The sequence below is a fragment of the Chiloscyllium plagiosum genome, chromosome 9 (assembly GCF_004010195.1).
Source record: "Chiloscyllium plagiosum isolate BGI_BamShark_2017 chromosome 9, ASM401019v2, whole genome shotgun sequence".
In the NCBI taxonomy this organism is placed as follows: Eukaryota; Metazoa; Chordata; class Chondrichthyes; order Orectolobiformes; family Hemiscylliidae; genus Chiloscyllium; species Chiloscyllium plagiosum.
In genome coordinates, this window is record NC_057718.1 from 104,670,127 (window position 1) to 104,687,669 (window position 17,543).

The 17,543-nt window shown below is 46.0% G+C and overlaps 2 protein-coding genes across 2 annotated transcripts in view; both read right to left on the reverse strand.

The window, feature by feature from the left end:
* cep68 (centrosomal protein 68) overlaps positions 1-17,543 on the reverse strand; it is a 130,482-nt gene that overhangs the window by 56,286 nt on the left and 56,653 nt on the right. The gene's annotated exons all lie outside the window — the stretch shown is intronic.
* The window catches only part of slc1a4 (solute carrier family 1 member 4), a 27,407-nt gene continuing 11,304 nt past the window's right edge, over positions 1,441-17,543 (reverse strand). The window contains exons 5-8 of the mRNA XM_043696689.1: positions 17,184-17,417; positions 13,456-13,650; positions 8,049-8,183; positions 1,441-3,777 (exon numbers count right to left, since the gene is read on the reverse strand). Coding sequence (XP_043552624.1) covers positions 3,543-3,777; positions 8,049-8,183; positions 13,456-13,650; positions 17,184-17,417 — 799 coding nt within the window. The 3' untranslated portion in view covers positions 1,441-3,542. The remainder of the gene's footprint in view (positions 3,778-8,048; positions 8,184-13,455; positions 13,651-17,183; positions 17,418-17,543) is intronic.

The following is a 17,543-nucleotide window of genomic DNA, read 5'->3' on the forward strand; positions in this document are numbered from 1 at the left end:
CCCTACAGCCCCCTCCCTATCTCCGTCACTTCTTCCACCAGCCCCCTAATGCCCCCTCCCTATCTCCATCACTCCCTGCCCTGGATACAGTCTGGATATAATTCTGTTTTACCACCTAAACTTGGGAGAAGCTGAAAATATACAAACTCCTGCATGGCTACAGAAGGGCTTTAGTTAAAAAAAACACAAAAATGGCACATTGACAGCATTAACTTTATTCAAAGAACATTGCAATCCAGTTTGGCAAAAACTCAGTTTACGTCAATATCAGTCAGTAATTTAAATTCACAGCATTTGTAATACAGTTCTTAGCAGAATCTATGACATTATTAGATTAGACATTATCAGCAATACTTTACATCAGGACAAGATTAAATTACATCATTTAAACAAACTAGAGAAAGCTCAATCCCCACTCGTCATGGTAACAAGTGTAAACTCTCATTGTTCTTGTCACTCTGTGAAGAGTTAAGGTGATTGAATAACGTTTGGAGCTGCAGCATTATTATTACCATTATCAAAAAGAGTTGGAAATAAGGCCACTGTGTTTAGATGAAATAATCACTTGAATTCTGAAATTCTTTTCATGGGCGCACTTGTCTCCTGCTTCTTGACTTGGAGAAACAGGAAAGTGACATGATCCAGCTGCGAGTATGTTATCTCTACTGTGTGTTACTGTGTTAGATTATGCTGCTTTGGCTGGTCAGGGCTGTATTGTATTGTACAAAATTGGGCTGGGGTTGTATTGGGTTGTGTTGTGGTTGCATTGGGGTTGGGTTGGGTCATGTTCTGCTGTATTGGGGTTGGTTGGGGTTATATTAGGTTGTGATGTGGTTGTATGGGGTTGGGTTGTTTTGAGGTTGGGTCGTGTTGCATTGTATTGGGGTTGGGTTGGGCTGGGTATGGAGTGGGATGAGGCCTTGATTTGAAGATTGTAAGGGGTGGTGTAATTTTTAAATCATTAACTGTTGTAGTAAGCACATAGTAAGTACAAAGCCACCATTTTAGTCCTTTCTACCCTGTAGTAAGCACCAGCAGATACTCCCCTAGATTTTCATGAATGGAACAATGGAAACAGCTTTCCTCGTGGCTGAGGGACTGCCCACAACCCATGGCTGTACATCATCATCCATATAAGGGAGAACGGTGAACTCAAACACTGATTGGCTGGGTGATGAACCAAATAATCTCATCCATCAGGGAGGACAGTGGGGAACTTTGACACCCATTGGCTGAGACAGTAGAAGGCCCAGCCCATTACTACATGTATATAATGCGCGGGGATTACAATCTGTGTGTGTGCCTCGTGGGAAGCCATTGAGGTAACACCCGGTTCTGCAGAACTGAATACATAGTTTTGGACGAACTCCTCCGTGTCTTTGTTCTTGGGAAGGGAAGCAGAGTGCCTGATGGGGGGTCGCAGAGGTCCCTATCTTGCACAAGATCAGGATGGGAATTAACATGGTCCAGGCAAAGTACAGGATAAAGATATTTAGTAACATGTACAGTAAATCAAACCACCTTCTTTAAAACAAAAAGAACATCAGTTCAAAAGAAACTGTAATCGATTCATCTCAACTGAACATTTCTACACCATATCACAATCACGTCAGGATGCAAATCAAGTTTTGAAAAGGAAATTTTTCTCACTGTTATCCAATGACATTGAGTTACCCAGAATACAATTACTTCATTGGATAAAGTTTTGTTAAGGTTCCTCAGGATAACTGCTTTACTGTTTCATTCCCTCAGAGATTAGTTCTGACAATTCTGCAATGTGCTTTGACATGAAGTCAGCGCGGAGGTTAGTAGATACATGTACGCTGAAACCAAGTTCTATCAGGGCTCATGGAGAATGGTTATTGGATCCCGAGTTTGGAATGGACTACCCTTTTAGGAAGCTGATCTTTCAGATCATTTTCAGCGAGGTGGTGAGACTACCAATGAAATACATCCCCATGGTGATGGACGTGTACCTGGGTTAACTGCTATTGTTAATGAGGAGAATGCTAAACTGTGTTGCAAAATGTGTCTTTCAAAGCAAAACTCTCCCAGGAACATTGTGTAACAAGCTGTATGTTAGCGAACACATCACCAGCAGTGAGGTACAGTCTAGTCAGTTACTCTACAACTTCCAAAACTGTTGTCAAACGCTTGGTCAGCACATTGTCCATGCCTTTTACTCTCAGTGTTTTAATCAGGGTGTTTACAAAAGGAAATTACTTCTTTAAAAAACATTCGGAAGAATAAATTTGACAGATGAATAATTTGTGTAAAAGGTACAGTAAAGTCTCTTGGAAACAACTGCTCGTTCCTTGCTTTATATGCAGAATTTCCACCATTTAATTGCTTAGGAAACCATTCCAACTGGTCTCTGCACCTGAGACCAGAGAAACACAAAGGCAGGCCCAGGATGGAAGGCTCATCCTACTCAATGTGGTGCCAAGGAATTCTGAAAGCATGTAGACTGCTGCTTATTAAAGCAGCACCAAGTGGGTGAGGCAAAAACCCTTACCATTTTCCAATCTGTGACCATATTATCTTTCAGCTTGTGGGAATTTCTCACACACACGTCTCTGCACCTCAGCTACTGATCAGCATGGGTTTGTTGGAGAGGTATGGTCAGGGCAGAGGAAGTAAACAGTAAGGCACAGGGTTAAGCAGGTTAAAGCAACATCTCAAAGCCCATCTGAAATGAACATTGAGAAACAGAGAAAACTCACAGTGCAGTGGGAGGCCACTTGGTCTGTCATTTTTATGATATATAAACTAATTTCATCTTCAGCTCTTGGGCCTGACACTAACTGCATATCCAAGTGGTTTTCTTTTTACAAAGAGGGGAGAGTTTCTGCCTCTATCTATATAAGCAGTAAGTTCCAGATCCCCCAGTGTCTCAGTGAAACGGTCAACTCTCCTCTCGTCCTGGTCAATCCAAATAAAGTATTGTCTCCAAGAGGGTTATGTAACAGAGACCATGAACATCAAAATATTTGCAAATCTTTTACAGCAACTGACACACTAACACATTCATTACAAGTCATACAGGATACTGTAAATGGCAACATAATACTGCCTCAGTGTGAAAACTTAGCCATTGACAACAGAACATGTGAAACCTCCTGTCTCAGCCACAACAGAAGGAAAGACTTCAAATACCCTTATCTCTTTTTCTATGAACATCTAAATAGGAAAAAGGCAACAGGACAATTAAGAAATATTAAACGTGACTGAAGTTTTTAAACATTATATGTTGTAGGAAGGCCATGGATAACTGAGATCCTGGGCGGCTCCCTCTGTTTCCATGATGTCTGAATCTAATACTCATGGAATGTTGGTTGGGGATGCTTCCTGCTCATTAATGTTGGATCTTTACTTAAATAATTGCAAAATAATTGGTTTGAAGATGACTAAGTAACTGACACCAACACTCACATTAAATAATTAGAAATCAACCATTAACACTGGAGATTATTCTTCCCACGTGAAGGTAGCTTTCAGGTGGAAAAGGGGTTTCTGAAACAGGGAGAAGTATTTTGATGCCTTCAGAGCACAGATTCCTTTGGTTCTGAATCAATGGTGTTGGCAGGAGTTGACAGCTGTTTAGTGTAAGAGACCAGGGGAGAGGTTTCTTCCTCGGAACTCGGGTTAGCTACGGCTTCAACTTTCACATCCGTCAGTTCGGGTTTCACTGGGTCCAGTTCAGAAAGGCAGGTGTAGTGAAGAATCCCTGCTCCCAGAGCATCACCCTCGACGTTGACCACAGTGCAGCTCCGGTCCCTGTTCACAGTCACAGCCATCAGTCAGTGTACAGTGTGAGGGGGGGAGGGGCTCTACAACCCTGTACCCCCTCCTCCCCATGCTTCTGTTAGGGGGGAAACTAGCTCTCGGATACTGCTCTGGGTAAGAGGTGCCCAAACCCCTGTCTCAGTGCAGAAGCTGCCAGGGCTGAGCTCAAAGATGGCATTACCCAAACCCTACCTCAGGTAAGCCTTCCAGCTAGGGGCACTGTGTAGCTGGGGAACACGGAACATTCCTCAGGAGCTGGATGAGGCCATTCAGCCTCCTCTATCATCCAATGAGATCATGGCTTTTCAGGAGAATGACAGCCCCTGCACAGCCCCTACTATCACCCCAACTGAGTGACCTCATCCAGCACAAACTGGGGTCTATCCAGGGCCTTGGTCAGCTCAACATTAATGTGCATTATTCAGGGGCCAATCAGAAGTGAAGACACTCTTATGTTGACCAAAGTCAAGCTGCCAATAATCTCTGAGGATCTTGGCGATTGTCCAGGATTTCCTGTGGCTTGCTGGGGTGTCAGTAACTGGAGTGACCCCACACTCGGCTGACTGTCTCAGTCACACCACAAAGCAGCAGCCTGGAGTTCCTTTTCCAGAATCTTCCTTTCCTGTACACTCTAGCGATAGTGACGGGGGTCAGCCAGCTAGACCCCACAGAATAGCAGCCTCCTGATTGGACCACACTAGCAGCCCAATCAGGGAGCCCAGGCTGATAGAAAAGGTTGAATGTCAGGGATAAAAACCAAAAACACTACAGATGCTGCTAGTCAGTTCTGAGGAAGGGTGACCGGACCCGAAACGTTAACTCTGATTTCTCTCCACAGATGCTGCCAAATCTGCTGAGCTTTTCCAGCCATTTCTGTTTCTGTTTGTGAATGTCAGGGATGTCAAGCCTCCCGAATGCCTGGCTCAGTGAGAGGCTATTGTCAAAGATTGGGCATTTTTAAATAAAGGGCAATGGGATACCTCCCTCTGAAGAATTATTTCAGAAATTAAACTGCCTTTAGCCATCACCTCACCCACTGCTTCTTAAACTGCCCCAATATCCCAATATATGGGCGACACGGTGGCTCAGTGGTTAGCACTGCTGCCTCACAGCAGCAGGGACCTGGGTTCAATTCCAGCCTCGGGTGATCGACTGGGTGGGGTTTGCACATTCTCCCCGTATCTGTGTGGGTTTCGTCCAGGTGCTCCGGCTTCTTCCCACAGTCCAAAGATGTGCAGGTCAGGGTGGATTAATCAGGGGGGAATGTAGAATAATAGGGTAGGGGGACAGGTCTGGGTGGATTACTCTACAGAGGGTCTGTGTGGCCTGTTTCCACATTGTAGGGATTCTATGATCCCACAGTACCCTCTGGTTAACAACAGTCTACTACCCCCAGATTTTAAATGAACAATTGATCTAGTGATAATTGCCATTTGTCGGAGAGAATTCAAAAGGTCTACCACCCTTTGTGCATCAAAGAGTTTCCTCATTTCAATCCCAAAAGGTCTGGCTCAAATATTCAGCCTCAGCATTAGTCTTGGACATCCCAGTGATTGAAAACCCCCTCCTTACACTTTCTGTCCCCTTTTTTAATCTTGAAAACTCAATTTAACCACCTCTTAACATCTACATTCTACAGAAAACAATACTGGACTGATCTCCTTGTTTAACTCTTGTGGGATAACAAGCCCACAAACCATACAAGAAACAGAACGTACTATCCCCAAAGTTCAGCTCCTAATGTCTGAGCAATGTAGGAGGAGATAATGCATAGTCAGTAAAAGGAGGGCTCCAATGTAACTCTACACTGCCATGTCTCAAATCCCTCCTTCCAAGGACAACAACCTCACCTTGCATTTATGTAGCACCTTCAAAGTAATAAAATTTGAAAGTGTACCAGAAAGAGATATTCAGGTTGGAGAAAGTTTTAAGGGATGTCTTAAAAATAAAAAGGCGAAAGTGAGGACTGCAGATGCTGGAGATTCAAGTCAAGATTAGAGTGTTGCTGGAAAAACACAGGAGGTCAGGCAACATCCAAGGAGCAGGAAAATCAACATTTCGGGCAGGAGCCCTTCATCAAGAATTTCTGATGAAGGGCTCCTGCCTGAAACGTTGATTTGCCTGCTCCTTGGATGCTGCCTGACTTGCTGTGCTTTTCCAGCAACACACTAATCTTAAAAATAAAAAGGTTTGGTTTTATTTTCTAGGGTATGTGATGTTGCTGACAAAGGGCATCATTTTGAGAAAGCTGGTAGCCTGACACATTTATTCAGAAAAATTAAGGGCGTCTATTCTTAGTGTTAATGGATCTGTGTAAATAAGGTGATAACACTGTTCACTTGTGGAACGTGTGGCAGTACTTCCTTCTCGCCCCAGGGGCTGGACGCTGCACACGTTTCACAGTTGGATGTTGGATAACTAAATTTCTGGTTTATATTGAAGACTCTTAACAAAACTCCTACTCAATAGGAAAAGAACTTGTAATTTAATAAGCTAAATATGCACGTAATAGAACAATCCTGATACACGTTCATGTATACCACACTGAGCAGGTTTGAATTTATGAAGCTCAGCCCCCTCATCTTGACAGTTCTGGAATGTGAATGTCTCATCACACTGACAAGCTAGGAAAACACGGAGGCCGAAACTGAGATAGTAAGAAAGTTGGAAGATGTTCATGTGTGAGTGGGAGAGGGGAAACATTCTTCTGTACATTACATTGACTGAAGGGTTCAAGGGCCACAGAGAGAGAGAGAGAGAGAGAGGACAGAAGCTGGTGGAAATGTTAACACTCTGTGGTCTGATTTGTGTATACACTTGCTTGTCATGGATTGAATGTTTGTGTGTTGTTCCCAGGAGCTCAAGATCCAGAAATGTTATGAATTTAATTTGTATTTTGGGAATCTAAGATGATTTTAAAAGAAAAAGCCATCTTGTAGGACAGTGATACTGCACATGTTAGCTGAGCGAGGTTACCTCATGACCTTTTCCACATAGTTCAGACTAGTCCCTCGTTGCGATGTAGTGTTAAAAGGGAAGGCTATCGAGCCAAAGCAATCGGCCATTTGGGACCTGGCTGGATCATGGTGTCCCACTTTGATGTGCCTGTATCTTAATTAGTCAAGCGTACACAGACCTGTCAATGAGTTTCTCTTCCTCTGCAAACTTTTGTCATTTTATTGCCACTTATCTGTTTAAGGACATGTGGCGTTTTGTAATTTTAATATCAAATTCCGTATGAAGACAGCCTGTTTGCAGCAATAAGGAGAGTAGCCTGAGAGAGCTCTGAGGGGTAAGAGCTGGCACTGTTACTCTGCTAATGGTTTTACAACCTTAACTCAAGCCTGGCGCATAGGTATCCATGTTATAGTGTAATATTAATGGTAAATAAAGATAATAATTTAAACTAAACTGCCTGTAAGAGTTTTATATTCCAGACCACCACAGAGAATGATCTCTGGGATGAACCAAGAGAGGCTTACAGGTCAAGTACATCAGGGATTCCCTGAGCCGTAACAAACAGGGACTTTAACAGTTTATTGCCCATCCCTAATTGCCCCTGAGCAAGTGGTGGTGAGTTCCTCCCCTTCCCCTTCAGTGGCACAGTCAGGTGGAGAGGTTTATGGAGGGAATTCCCCAGGTTAGGGCTTAGGCAGCTGAAGGAACATCCAGTAACAGCAAAGCCATGGGGATTAGAAACATACAAGATTCAGAATTGGAAGGGGGGGGGGGGTTAATCTCCCATGATGGGGTAGGGTGGGGAATCGAATATTGCTACAGAGCTGGGGAGACTACGTAGGAATGTGAGAACAGGGAGAAAAATTTTGAAATGAAAATGTTGCTTGGCTTGGAACAAGTGGAGTCAGCAAGCAGAGGGGTGGTGGGGGAAGGGGGCTCCTGTGAGTTAATACCCCAGGTCTGAGCGTTACAGCCCACTACCTCGGGTTTATGAACGTCTGCTACACAGTGAACGTTCCTGGGTGGCAACTTGTCTGATGGGATTAATGTGAGGCCAAGTCATGAAGCTCACTGCTCACTGAGCAGGGAATAACACATTTATCCAATTAACTCTCGAGTTTGGAAAATGTCCACATGTCAGCAATTCCAGGATATTAGTCCATCCCTACTTTCCCATCATTACCAGGACCACATCTGAATGAAGGAAAAGTAGAGGTCCCAAACACAAGGAAACATTTAAATATTACATAAACGACTTGCTAAAAAAATGGACTGTGGCTGATAGTGAGATCTTTTATACTTACACAATCCAGTCAACGGCTAATATTAGTGAAAGGTCATTGGTGGGGAGTCCAATAGCTTCCAAGATGATGGCGATAGTCAGCACAGCTCCAGCTGGAATTCCAGCTGCTCCAACACTCGAAGCTGTAGCCGTCACTCTGTGATTACAACCAGCAGCACTTCAACAACAATCACACTCACTCACCGATCATCTCGCTGCAGTGAGTCTACAGACAGGCCATTCTGGCCACCTACTTTGTTTCTGCCCCACTTCCATCCCCTCTTTATCTCACCCATCGCTTGATCCTTCTGCCATTTTCTCTCATGTCTACCCTGCTCCCCAAACACCATAAGCCATAGGAACAGAGTTAGGCCATTCAGCCCATCGAGCCTGGTCTGCCTTTCAATAAGGTCACTGCTAATCTGATCATCCTCAACTCCACTCCCTGCCTTTCCTCCATAACCCTCAATTCCCTTCTTGATTAAAATCCTGCCTGCCTCAGCCTTGAATATACTCAATGACCCCAGCCTCGACAGCCCTCTCCGGGAAAGAATTCCACAAATGTGGGCAGTACTGGCAAGGTGGGTAATTGTTGTCTATCTCTAGTTGCCTCATACTGAGTGGCTCTCAAAGCTATTTCAGACGGAGGTTAGGTTGGCCGTGGGTGGGGGAGCGGAGACATTTGGAGCAGGAAGCAGAGACAATGCCTTCAGTCTTCTTCCCAATATCTATTTGGTGGAACCACCTGTTTAACCAAAGTGGAGGAAAATGGATATGCAGTTGGATAATGTAGGCACAGCAGAGGGATGGAGAGAGGTGTGGTATATGTCAATGTATGTGTGGGAAGCTAACCCCGGACCTGGTGGTGTTGCTGATGGGCCACATGTAGATGAAAAATAGGCAGGGGGCATCAGATGGAGCAGGAAGAGAAACCACTGGAAGAGAGTCCCTGGTTCTGATGAATAGGACAAAAGCAAGCCGCAGGCAGCTGGAGGCCAGTGGAGTGGGGTTGGAGGACGAGGGGATGGTTATCTCTGTCACAAGCTGCAGGTCAGATTAAGATGGATGAGGAGGAATGGTTTAACCAACAGAGTTTACAAGGAATGGCAGATTCATTGATCCAAATATCCCCAACCTCTGGGGTGATGCAAAAATTAATGGAGTGTGTGTAGAAATTGATTGAGTATGTAACGTCACTGCAAACACAGCCGCAGGTGAAACCCACTGGTCAGCAGGCTCTGTCCAAATTGGAAAGATTTTTTGTTTATAGAGGAACGTGTGCTGCAGCACAAACTGATGGGAAAACGGAGAGGGACTCTGCTTTTGTTGCCTGGGAACTGTCGAAGTTAGGCTGGTCTGATTCACCTATAATGCTCAGGAGAGGGATTTGCTGAATTAGCATCAGCTTCAGGTTTGATTAATGTGGAGACGCAAATAAAAAATGACAATTGATTTGTGGAGATGAAACTGAGCAAATACTGGATCAGCTTTCAGACAAATGAGGTGCAATTATATCACATTGCTGTCTCTGATTTCATGCTGTAATCGGGGTTGAGACTCTAACCCTGCTCCTGACATAAGCAGTTTGTCACATTGTCCATCTCAATGACCACCTGCTTCCAACATTGTAAAGTAAACAGGCAGGAGGCTGGAGGAACACAGCAGCCAGGCAGCATCAGGAGCTGGAGAATTCTGGTGTTTCAGGTGTAACCCTTCTTCAGGACTGCGGGTGCGGGTAAAGGGGAGTTGCACATAAAGAGGGGGGGAGGGTTATGGATGGGGAGAGGGGCAGAGTGGTGAGGTAGTGACAAGTGGTACAGGTGGTAGGTACGTCCTGGTTGGTCGATGGGAGGAATGAATCCAGTTGGTAGCTGGAAGATCAGAGGAATGGAAGGGAGGGGGAGGGTTTGGTAAGGAAGTCAGGGGATGGGAAGGAAGGTTATTTGAAATTGGAGAACTCATTATTGAGTCCTCCGGGCTGTAATCTGCCCAGGCGGTAGGTGAGGTGTTGTTCCCCCAGTTTGCGGTCTGAATTACTGTGGTAATGGAGGAAGCCAAGGATGGTCATGTTGGAAAGGGAGGGGGAAAGGGAATTAAAATGGGCGGTGACTGGGAGGTCAGGTCGCTCCTTATGGGCCTTGAAACAGAAAGTGCTGGAGAAACTCAGCAAGTCTGGCAGCATCTGTGGAGACAGAAACAGAGTGAATGCCTCAGGCCAATGAAGAAACTGAAGATACCAGCTGTTCTGAAGAAGCCATGCTGTTTTCTCTCTCCACAGACAATGACATACTGGCTGAATTTCTCCAGGGCTTTGTGTTTTCATACAACAAGAATGATGTGCATTCATATATCACCTTTAACCCAAATGTTCCAAGGCACCTCTAGGGAGTCACAGAATCATAGCGTCATAGAGATGTGCAGCACGGAAACAGACCCTTCGGTCCAACCCGTCCATGCCGACCAGATATCCCAACCCAATCTAGTCCCACCTGCCAGCACCTGGCCCATATCCCTCTAAACCCTTCCTATTCATATACCCATCCAAATGCCTCTTAAATGTTGCAATTGTACCAGCTGCCATCACATTCTCTGGCAGCTCATTCCATACACGTACCACCCTCTGTGTGAAAAAGTTGCCCCTTAGGTCTCTTTTATATCTTTCCCCTCTCACCCTAAACCTATGCCCTCTAGTTCTGGACTCCCCAACCCCAGGGAAAAGAGTTTGCCTATTTACCCTATCCATGCCCCTCATAATTTTGTAAACCTCTATAAGGTCACCCCTCAGCTTCCAATGCTCCAGGGAAAACAGCCCCAGCCTGTTCAGCCTCTCCCTGTAGCTCAAACCCTCCAACCCTGGCAACATCCTTGTCAATCTTTTATGAACCCTTTCAAGTTTCACAACATCCTTCCAATAGGAAGGAGACCAGAACCAAACGAAATATAAATTTGAGGGCATTGCAATCAGCGTTAATTTTGCAAAGCGACGGAGAGGTGGTGGGGTAGATAGGGTTGGGATGGGACATCCTGAGATTGGGGGCCAGGAAGCTGAGGGCCTAGCTACCAACGATGGAGCAAGGGGAATCGTGAGATGCCCAGGTGGTCCAAACTGGAGGGGTAAAGAGTGGGAGAAGGTTACGGGTTTGGAGGAGATGACAGAGCTAGGGAGGGTAACATTGTGGAGAGGAATGAAAACGTGATGAAATGTCTAAAATCGAGGCATTGTACCAAACAGGGAGGCAATGGAGACCAGGAGCAATAGGCAAACAGGAAGTGGTTCATGTTAAGGTACGGACAGCACAATGAATTCAGAGCAGGCTTGTTATGGATATTCCTCAGAGAGAAATAAAGGTCTTGTTTCAAAGCAAGGGCCTGTGTTCCTTTTTGGAAGTTCATTATTTCTAAGACCAGGGGATACAGCAAGTTAGAACATTGTTCTTTTATCTTTGGATTGAACAGTTCCATCATTTACTGTATCAATCTGTGATTCTCAGAGGGCCATCGTATTAAACTAGTATTGATTAGAAGTTAACTGGCAATCAAAGGGAGATGATGGCCTAATGGTATTATCACTGGCCTCTTAATCCAGAGACCCAGGTAATGTCCTGGGGATTTAGGTTCAAATCCTGCCAGGGCAGCTGGTGGAATTTGAGTTCAATTAAGAGTCTAATGATGTCATTAATGTTCACTCATTGCTGAGTGTCGGGAAATAAATCCATCTGGTAACACAACTGTCTTACATACAAATGTCATTGTTGCTGTCTTTTCATATTTGAAACTGGGATTTGAGGTTTGTCCTCATTTCCCCTGTAAACTGGTTGAATGGTAGGGTTTGGGGCTGGGTTTTGCTGCTCCTCTCCCTTGTAAAATTGCTGTTGTATACAGCTGTAAATGTTAACTGTTTTTTGTAAGCTGTTTTTTGTAATTGCTTAATAAAACATAAAAAATGGAAAAAAAAATCTATCTGGTTCACTAATGTCCTTCAGGGAAGGGAACCGCCATCCTTACCTGGCCTGGCCTACATGTGACTGCAGACCCACAGCCATGTGGTTGACTCTTTGGGGTGGACAATAAATACTGGCCTGGCCAGTGATACCGTTATGAATGATTTTTTTTTTAAAATTCCGATGTGGATAGGTTGGGCTGCATCTTCAGGAGATTGGATGAAAGAGAGGTTATCTTATGGAAAGATTTGAGGAAGAGACTTGATGAAGAACGTTGCCACATTGGGATAAATTTTTAAGACTAAAAGGTCTCCCTTTTATGTCAGAGATGAGGATGTTTCTTTCTCTGAGATGCTCATTACTCTGTGGAATTCTCTATGGAGGCTGGGTCAAAGCTGGGTTAGAGACATGAGGAGGTTCAGGGCTGTGGGAGGAGTTGGGGGAAAGGGAAGTGGAGCTGAGGTGACAGCCAGGTCAGCTCCAATCTCACTGAGTGACAGAGCAGGCACCAGAGCCTATAAAGTGACAGGGCAGGCACCAGGGCCCATACAGTGACAGGGCAAGAGCCAGGGCCCATACAGTGACAGGGCAGGAGCCAGGGCCTATACAGTGACAGAGCAGGAGCTAGGGGCCATACAGTGACAGGGCAGGCACCAGGGCCCATACAGTGACAGGGCAGGAGCCAGGGCCCATACAGTGACAGAGCAGGAGCCAGGGCCTATACAGTGACAGGGCAGGCGCCAGGGCCCATACAGTGACAGGGCAGGAGCCAGGGCCCATACAGTGACAGGGCAGGAGCCAGGGCCCATACAGTGACAGAGCAGGAGCCAGGGCCTATACAGTGACAGGGCAGGAGCCAGGGCCCATACAGTGACAGGGCCGGCTCCAGGGCCCATACAGTGACAGGGCAGGCTCCAGGGCTCATACAGTGACAGGGCAGGAGCCAGGGCTCATACAGTGACAGGGCAGGAGCCAGGGCCCATACAGTGACAGGGCAGGAGCCAGGGCCCATACAGTGACAGAGCAGGCTCCAGGGCCCTTACAGTGACAGAGCAGGCACCAGGGCCCTTACAGTGGCAGAGCAGGAGCCAGGGCCCATAGAGTGACAGGGCAGGCTCCAGGGCCATACATTGACAGGGCAGGCTCCAGGGCCCATACAGTGACAGGGCAGGAGCCAGGGCCCATACAGTGTTAGGGCAGGCTCCAGGGCCCATACAGTGACAGGGCCGGCCCCAGAGCCCATGCAGTGACAGGGCAGGTGCCAGGGCCCATGCAGTGACAGGGCAGGCGTCAGGCCCATACAGTGACAGGGCAGGCTGCAGGGCCCATTCAGTGTTCGGCTTGTGTTCTTAGAGTGGGACCTGGGGAACTCCACACCAGTTTAATAGGGACATCTCTCTCCAGAGAAACTAAAGAGAGTGTGGCAGAGAGTGAGAGATCTCTGACACATAATCATAAAATAACAAAAAATGAGAACTTGATACTTACATAATGGTGAAGATCTGTCCTGCATCCAAGGTGATATCGTTCAAATTTGCAATGAAGACAGCAGCAATACTCTGAAACAAAGCAGCACCATCCATGTTGACTGTAGCTCCAATGGGGAGAACAAACCGAGAGATCCTCTTATCGATTCCATTGTTTTCTTCCACACACTTGATCATTGAAGGTAGAGTGGCTGAACTGCAATGTACGATAAGGAGAGAGAGTCAAACGTGCACCTTCCAAATCAGGGCACTCTATTAGACACAGCATGGTACCCATATGGCTCAGGATCTGGCCTCAGCAATTCCACTTTGTAACAACTTGCATTTATAGAGTGCCTTCAAGCAGTAGAAGGTCACAAGTCACTGGAGCAATTATTCAATAAAGACTTCACTCCAAATTACATTTTAGGGAACAACTTGGTCAGAGTTTTGCAGGGACTCTTACTGGGAAAGAATGTGAGAGAGAGAGAGATAAAGAGAGATACAGAGGAAAGAGAAAGTGAGGGTTGGGGGAGACCTTTCTTCTGGTTTTTACCTCCAGGGCTGGGGGCAGTGATCTCTAACTCTGATCAATCAGGGCTGAAATGATCCTGGCTCCAACTTCCAAACAAAATCACCCAGAAAGTGAGACCCTTCTCCTGGTATGAACCACCTGAGGACCATTAACAAAAGGAGAGTCCTTAATAAATCCAATGGAGAATTCAGAAGAAACCTCTTCCCCCTCCTCCAGAGAATGGGGAGAATGTGAACATGGCTCCCAGAGAGAGGTGTAAAGGTATACTGTATACTGCAGATATATTTAACATGAGGCTGGAATGAGCACATGTTTAAGAATGTGCATCTTAAACATGGCCAAAGACCAGTTGAACAAATGTCTGGTTTCTGTAACACGGTCTTTCTTTTCTACAGCCCCCGTTTCAGAGCTTGCTCTGTGCACACTCCTGGTTTGTCATTGTCTTAAGCAGAGGAGCTGACCAGGAGACTCTCTGTCCCTCCTGCCATCTATCATTGGCCGATTGGATAGATCGACAGGCTGACATCATCTTGTTTGGCCAGGTTACAAACACACCCTCCACTGCTGACCAGAGTTGGAGTTGGACTCGAACCTGGAGCTGTGTCCCACAGCTAACAAAGACTGATTCGACTGCCGTCCTTTCATTTTGCAGGAGTTGGAATCCCTGCAGAGAACTCAGGAAACTGGGCAGAACAGAAACATTTTACTGAGAACACAGTACTCTACCAACATTGGCACCAATCCCAAATGTCAGGGAGGAGCCTGGCAGGGTGAGCTAAGATGGTTCAATGCCAAGCAGTCTTTTGGTTTAATCTCCCTCTCCTTGGAGACAGCAGTGTGGTGTGCTGACCAGTTTCGGGGTAATTAAGAGGCAGCCCTGGTGGTGTGGTCCCATACAGACCAGGCCTTAAAGGGAGGTTGAATTTTAACAATGGTCAAACTATTTTACAGTCGAGGTTAAAATACAGGGTTTGATTATATTCCAGATATTCTTTTAACCTGAAATCAAAGTCTCAAAACTACACTGCTGAGATTTGAACTCATGACGGGGAATTATTCGTCCAGCTTCAACATTATTAACGCTGTATGAGAGCCGCTCCATTGTTCTGTTCCTTTCGATTTGTTCACTCTCACCTTAACTTGCAGGTTTCCCCATCTCCCTTTCCAACACAGCCCCTCCCACTCATTGATCCAATTACTCCCCCCTTCCTGCCCCCACCTCCTAACCCTCTTTGCCCTGAGCACGAACTCCCCATGAGCAGCACGATGGAGATGAACAAATTGTATTACACTGGAGCAGGCAAGTGGGACTCGTTTAGTTTGGGATTATGGTTGGCATGGACTGGTTGGGTTGAAGGGTCTGTTTCTGTGCTGTATGACTCTATTCCCTCTTTACTGTTCACACCAACAACAATGAACACGGACTCTTCTACTGCAGGGTTTTCTCTGACATCCTTTTAATTGTAACCTTTTATCCCAAAGCCATCGGGGCTAAGCAAATATTTCGGAATCTTTAGGTGATGGCAAAGCAAATACTCCATTAGCAGAGTGTCCATTAACATGTCAGTTCTATCATTTACCTTCCTAATGGCAGCACAAATCTGGGAAATATTAACAGATGTCCTGCTAAAAGCAACTCTGCAAAGCCCTTCACTATTAGCTTACAATGTGCTGACTATGTTAACAGGTGACAGCGATTCCCACGTAACACAAAATAATAACAGCACAAAAACAAACACTAAAAACCGCAGATGCTGGAAATCAAAAACAGAATGAGAAAGTCCTGGAGAAACTCAGCAGGCCTGGCAGCATCTGTGGAGAGAGAGCAGAGTTAACATTTTGAGTCCAGTGACTCTTCAGAACCAAAACTCTGCTCTCTCTCTCTGCCGATGCTGCTGGCCAGAGTAAACAACAGTTTGCCACAGGACAGTCCACTCACAGAACTTCCCCCGAGGAAAGGTTTTGGTCAAGTTCCCTACTTGTAAAATTCCAAAGATGGAAAAGTCTAGTTATTCCTGAAAATTAAAATCTCTTCAAATCTGAAACAGAACACTTCATTGCTTATGTCTGTCACTCTCCATCACTCAAACCTCCACTCACATGATCATCGTCTCGACAATTCCCACCTGCCTGGGTGAGTGCAGTTCCAACAACGCCATCCAGGGCAGAGCAGTCTACTTGATTGGCACCATATCCACAAACACCCCATCCCTCCACCACCAACGCTCAGTGACAACAGTGTGCCCGAACGACAAGATGCACTGCAGAAATTCACCAAAGATCCTCAGACAGCATCTTCCAAACCCACGACCACTTCCATCCAGAAGACCAAGGGGCAGCGGATACATGGGAACACCACCCCCATGCAAGTTCCCCTTCAGGACACTCACCATCCTGAACTTGGAAATATATCACTGTTGATTCGCTGGATCAAACTCCTGGAATTCCCTCCCTAAGGGCACTGTGGATCAACCCACAGCACACGGACTGCAGTGGTTCAAGAAGGCAGCTCACCCCCACCTTCTCAAAAGTACCTAAGGATGGGCAATAAATACTGGGCCCAGCCAGTGACCCACATGTTCCAAATGGAAACTATAAATTGATTGTCAAATAGTCTCATGGTCAATCTTCCCTTCTCAATATTCCATGCCCTCTAGCCAATCCAGAATTCGATAGCTCTCTTCTGAGGAAAATGTTACAACCTTATTCTTCCTTATTGACCTGCATGAGATCACTATTCTCTAGAGGTTTGACTGCTCCCATCACCAAGTGGTTCCAGGTCCCATCCACACAGATTTCCCAGAATGCAACCCCCCCCATGCTCCAGCTCTGATTTTCTCTTTCATGTTACGAGCTGATTGTCCACCAGTGAACCCCTGATCTCTGGAACTCTCCCAATGACCACTTTGTTTCCATGCTTCACTCCCAGTCTGTGAAAGCCCTTTAAAAATCAATTCCTTTGAGCAGGTGGTTGTTTGATTCCCTTAATGACACGGCTATCCATGGGAGGAGAGATTGAGTGGAATGAGACTGAACCCCCTGGAATATAAAGCAATGTTAAGATCCCAGCTCTTTGACCAATCTGATGACTAGTCTTCTGTTTGGGAACTGCAGCCACGTGATGATCTCACCAACCATAAGGAAAAATATGTAACCCCCACCCTCATGCCACCCCTCTCGAAGTGACATTGACGAGAAAACAGTGAGTGACAGACCTGGAGCATGTTCCGAAAGCTGTGGTTAACGGAGTTATAATGCCCAACAGAAACTTGTACGGGTTTCTGCGAGTGAACAGCAAATAGATCAAGGGCAGTATGATCCCTCCGTGAATGAAATGGCCCAGTATAGAAGCAAGGACGTATTTCCCCAAACCGGTTACTAGCAAAACCACATCCTCCATCTCCACGATTCTGCTGGCAACCAGGAACAGGATTCCAACCGGGGCGTACCTGTTTCAAACAAGATGGATAGTCAGCATCAGGGAGACATCCCGGGGCTCAGTCAAACACACAATGGTGGGTGGGGAGCAGAGAGGTGAGGGGTTGGGGGGCTGTGTGGGAGCATGGGTGAGGGGG